General features: G+C 37.2%; 1 protein-coding gene across 1 annotated transcript; it reads right to left on the bottom strand.

Annotated features, from left to right (window-relative positions):
- Window positions 1–391: 391 nt before the first annotated feature.
- LOC111377628 (glutamate--tRNA ligase, cytoplasmic-like) lies at window positions 392–3,814 on the bottom strand. The gene is made up of 5 exons (XM_023000754.1): window positions 3,464–3,814; window positions 3,119–3,272; window positions 1,720–2,843; window positions 987–1,454; window positions 392–788 (listed from the first exon to the last, which is right to left on the bottom strand). Exons 1-5 carry the CDS (start codon window positions 3,764–3,766, stop codon window positions 570–572), a joined length of 2,268 nt encoding a protein of 755 aa, XP_022856522.1. The 5' UTR covers window positions 3,767–3,814; the 3' UTR covers window positions 392–569.
- Window positions 3,815–4,385: the final 571 nt, after the last annotated feature.

The following is a 4,385-nucleotide window of genomic DNA, read 5'->3' as shown; positions in this document are numbered from 1 at the left end:
TATCCAAACTTATTAATTTACCAAATTTAAAATGCTGACGTAAAAATTGATAATTTTGTAACAAGATCAAATGCAATACATACGTCTTTTCTCTCCTTTTATGTAAAATAAGGAACCTTATAAATCGACCAAACGGGTTTATCACATTCAGTGGTTATTTCTACTCCCATTTTCAATTTCTATGATCCCAAAGCCATTCATCGGAATGCACGTCTTTCAAGCAACAAAACTATGTAGTTCATGTTCTCTATTCTAACCTTCAAGCAAGAAGAATCAGGGAAGTGCAGCAATAGCTTGAAGCAAGAATACCAAACAATGTCTTCAAGAAATAAAAAAGATTGGTAATTAACTTCCAAATCACGCCACAAGAATAAAATATCAAAAAAGCAGAGAGAGGATAACGGGTAGTTTTGGAAATTTTCATTAAGATGAAAGCAATTGTCTATGAAACAACTGTTGGAACAGACAAAAAGCAATTGTTAAAGATATATAATTTAACATGATTGGCAGGGAGAAATCCTATCTTGCCCATTTGTAGTCACCTCCATTATCATAGGTCAGATGTAGTATTACTTCATTACCGTTTGCTGCTTACCATCTGGAATGGCAAACAGAACTATATGCTTTGAAGGTCGAATGAAAGGAACATCGCATCTGTAATACCCTTTTCTCTCGAGCTGTATGATGTCTCCTCGCTTCAAGTTCCGCATGTCGGATTCTCCAAGTGCTAGAGTCTCCTTCTTTGTACAGGGATTGACCACGTCAACGAAATCCTCATCTTCCTCGAGCTGCAATTACAAACAACCATATAATGAGCAACCTACCATCCTAGGATCCAAAATTTCATTATTCAGGTCATAATGAGGAATCAAACAAAAATCTAGTTGGTCTGCCCAAAAAAAGATGAATGCATAAGATAAAAGGAAAATTAAATAAAAATAATAAAAAATAAAATAAAGAGAAATCTGTTTTTCATAAGACTTCACCTTCTTCTTCATAATCAGATAATCAAATTCCACCAAATTGAGTCTGACAAGCTCATTCGTGTCCGAAAGCCAAGTGAGCTTCAACTTCGTCTTCTTTACATTTCCTTCAAGATGCAAAACTCCAACTAGCTCTGAGACCTTTCCATCCTGGTCCTTCTTGATTTCCTTCACAATTGCATTACCCCAATCCTTCAGAGTTACTTCCTCATTGACTGAAATTGACTCAGCATCAACATAATCTATCCAAATTCTATTTGAATAAGAAACAGCTTTCTCCCCAGCACCTTCATATTTCTTGTGCTTCGGTAAAGTGCGCACAAAAGGATCTTTGGGACCATCAGATAGAATCAGCAATACACGTTTTTCTTCAATGATAGCAGTATGCCTGGGACACACAGGATCAATGATCTTCTTATTGATGGCCCAGAGTTTGTCCCATTCCATGAGATTGAGATTCTTGGATGCCCCCTAAACAATTCAGAGAAAAGATTCAAATTCCTCATAAAATTAACCACAGCTTTTTCTTACGCCTTTTACTGAAAAGTCATTTGCGGAATAATACATAAAATATTACAAAGAAAAACTCAAGAAGGAGAACAAAGCAAAAATAATTGCTATGATACCAGACTATAAACAACATTTAAGATTGCTTTTAATATTGTCGTCCGGTTGAATAGTAATGGAGGTATGGTTCTGCAATATGTTGTGGATCATGTCTCGAAAATAAACTTACTTGTTCCAAAATGAACTGTATCAACGCTTCAATCTTCAGACCCCGGCGCACTATTCCTTGGACAGTTGGAAAACGCGGATCATCCCAACCTTCAACCTTTCCATTTTGAACAAACCAAAGCAACTTGCGCTTGCTAAGAAGTGTATAAACCATATTAAGCCGACTAAACTCGTATATATGAACCTTTTTGAATCCCATATCCGTCTGAATTCTGTAATATTGATCGTTACGATCATGGTATTCACTGGATCGAAGTGCATGTGTAATACCTTCCACAGCATCAACGAATGGACAACAAAAGTCATACGTTGGGTATACTTTATATTTAGACCCAATCCTGTGGTGAGGAGTCAAATTGCAGCGATAATACACGGGATCCCTAAGTGACTTGTTTGGATCTTGCATGTCTAATTTCCCTCTGAGACAGCACATCAAACCCCTCACAGAACCCACAATCATTTCGTTCCACAACTTTAAGTTCTCTTCCACACTGTTATTCCTGCACCTTGATTCTATACCTTCCATCCTTTCGTGCTGCATTTGCTCCCGTGGTGTATCATCAACATAAGCCTTACCCTCACGAATCAATCTCTCAGCCATTTCGATGAGCTGGGGAAAGTAGTCTGATGTATGTGTTACAATACTATACTTAATCCCCAAGGTTTCTATATCTTTCAGGAGATTTTCCACAAACTCACTACTTTCTTTGTCCGGGTTCGTGTCATCAAAGCGTACAATCACCTGACCTTTGTACCGCTCTGCAAAATACTGATTCAATAATGCAGCTTTTGAATGACCAATGTGAAGATATCCACTGGGTTCTGGAGCAAAACGCAACTTCACTTTTCCAACCTCAGCTTCCGGAAGATCTACCTCAGATGTAGATCGGCTTCCTGGCGTTTCGTCTAAATTTACACCATTCTCCACTACAGTTAATTGATTATTAGAAGCTCTTGGCTCTTTCAACTTCAATGTTACCGACTTTCCAGAGCCTTTTTTCCCAACATATGTTTGAAGAACTTCACTCAATGCAGCATCATATTCAGCAGATACTGAGTTGAACCACCGAACAAGGTTTTGGTACTTCTTAGATTTCCTTAAACTTTCCCATCTCATGCCAGTTCCTGCAAAAATATTCAGAAAAATATTTAAGTTTTTGCAAAGAAGACTATCTAAGCATTCAAAAAGGTACATATATAAGAGAATCCTTATCCTTGGGTAATAATAATGCTGAAGGATCTAAAAACCGATATGACAAGCACAAAAAAAGCTGGAACATAAATTGGAAGATCATAAACAGATGATTTCTGTCAGGAAAAACCACCACGCAAAAAGGAAACAGACTTATATAAGATGCACCAACAACAAGAGACTCAATTAGATAAATATGAACACTTACCAGCAAGGCCAGCCCAGATTGCTATATCTGCAATTGACAAACTGTTACCAACTAGAAAAGTATGTTGCAATAAGTATTTATCCACAGAGCTGCATGCTCCCTCAAATTCAGAGCCAATATCAAAGATGGGAGCATAATCCAGCCACTCATCGATCTACAAGAGAAAAGGACGATAACCAAGTTCTCAAAATATGAGGGGGAAAAGACAGCTAGGACAAAAGAAAAAAACTGTAAATTGCGTCAAATAATCACTATACAGCAGAAAATCAGAATGGTTGGATAAATAAGTTGAACAATCTTTGTTTGAAATTTTCGAGAAAGAAGAAAGTGTGTAAATAATTGCACCTGGCTTGTTTGATAGGGATCCCGCTTGTAAAAATTTGGAATGCTGGCAATTCGACCAACATACCTCAGAAGCACACGTGCTCCCTGCAGCCTTTGTCTGAAAATTGATTGAATTAGCATGCCAGTGCATTCTGTCTTTTTCTGTGTGATTAGAATGGTAGAAAGGAAATGCACAAAGCAAGACATAATGCAAATACTGAAGTTCTCCAGAATATAAGCCGTCAAAAACAGTTTTAAGAGTTTATAGCACAAAGATTGGATTAACAAGGAAAAAGACGAGAGTTCTTTTATCACCACCCCCATGTGCAACAGACTGGATATAAAGTGGCTTACATTGATAAGATTGCTTCCTCCAAAATTCGGTTCAGTTGCAATCGCATTAGTCACTGAATGCCACTATATGGCACTACTGGTAGATAAATTATAGAGTTCCGTTTTTTTCTTTTTTTTTCACGAGTTGCAAGCCCTCGGTGCCCATATAACAATACGTCTGACTATTAATAAAAGACATTGTTAGGCACCAATAGTCTAGCTAAATACTTAAATATTGAGGATTGCTATTTGTCCTATCCTATGTTGCACAAACATGGACACGAGACAGAAACATAGACGTGTGATTTTTCAAGACACGGACACATCATATATAATTTTGAATTCATATATTATACCTTTATTTTTATAATTTTTATATTAGGGCACAGTACATTTACATGCTGGAAACTTCCTTGAGGAGTATATCAAAACTATCCTCGAGAGTCGGTAATTAAAAAATATATATGAAAAAGGGATTGTGGCACGTGGCTTATTGGATAAATGTCCTTGAATGTCTGAATACCTGTGTCTAATGGAATGACACATGACACGTATTGGACACGGACACATTGCCCTAGTAGGAGTGTCCATGCATCATAAATTCTATCAC

The sequence above is a fragment of the Olea europaea genome, unplaced genomic scaffold (assembly GCF_002742605.1).
Source record: "Olea europaea var. sylvestris unplaced genomic scaffold, O_europaea_v1 scaffold1691, whole genome shotgun sequence".
Taxonomy (NCBI): domain Eukaryota; kingdom Viridiplantae; phylum Streptophyta; class Magnoliopsida; order Lamiales; family Oleaceae; genus Olea; species Olea europaea.
The sequence above is the reverse complement of the archived record's forward strand: the minus strand, read 5'-3'. Positions and strand labels throughout refer to the sequence as shown.

Bases quoted from the DNA above. Each gene is read 5' to 3' on its own strand.
- LOC111377628 (XM_023000754.1), bottom strand. From the start codon at position 3,766: ATGGGGGTGGTGATAAAAGAACTCTCGTCTTTTTCCTTGTTAATCCAA. The intron at 2,844-3,118 runs GTAAGTGTTCAT...ATATTTTTGCAG, and splicing joins AATCTGGGCTGGCCTTGCTG to GAACTGGCATGAGATGGGAA. The intron at 1,455-1,719 runs GTAAGTTTATTT...TGAATTGTTTAG, and splicing joins TACAGTTCATTTTGGAACAA to GGGGCATCCAAGAATCTCAA.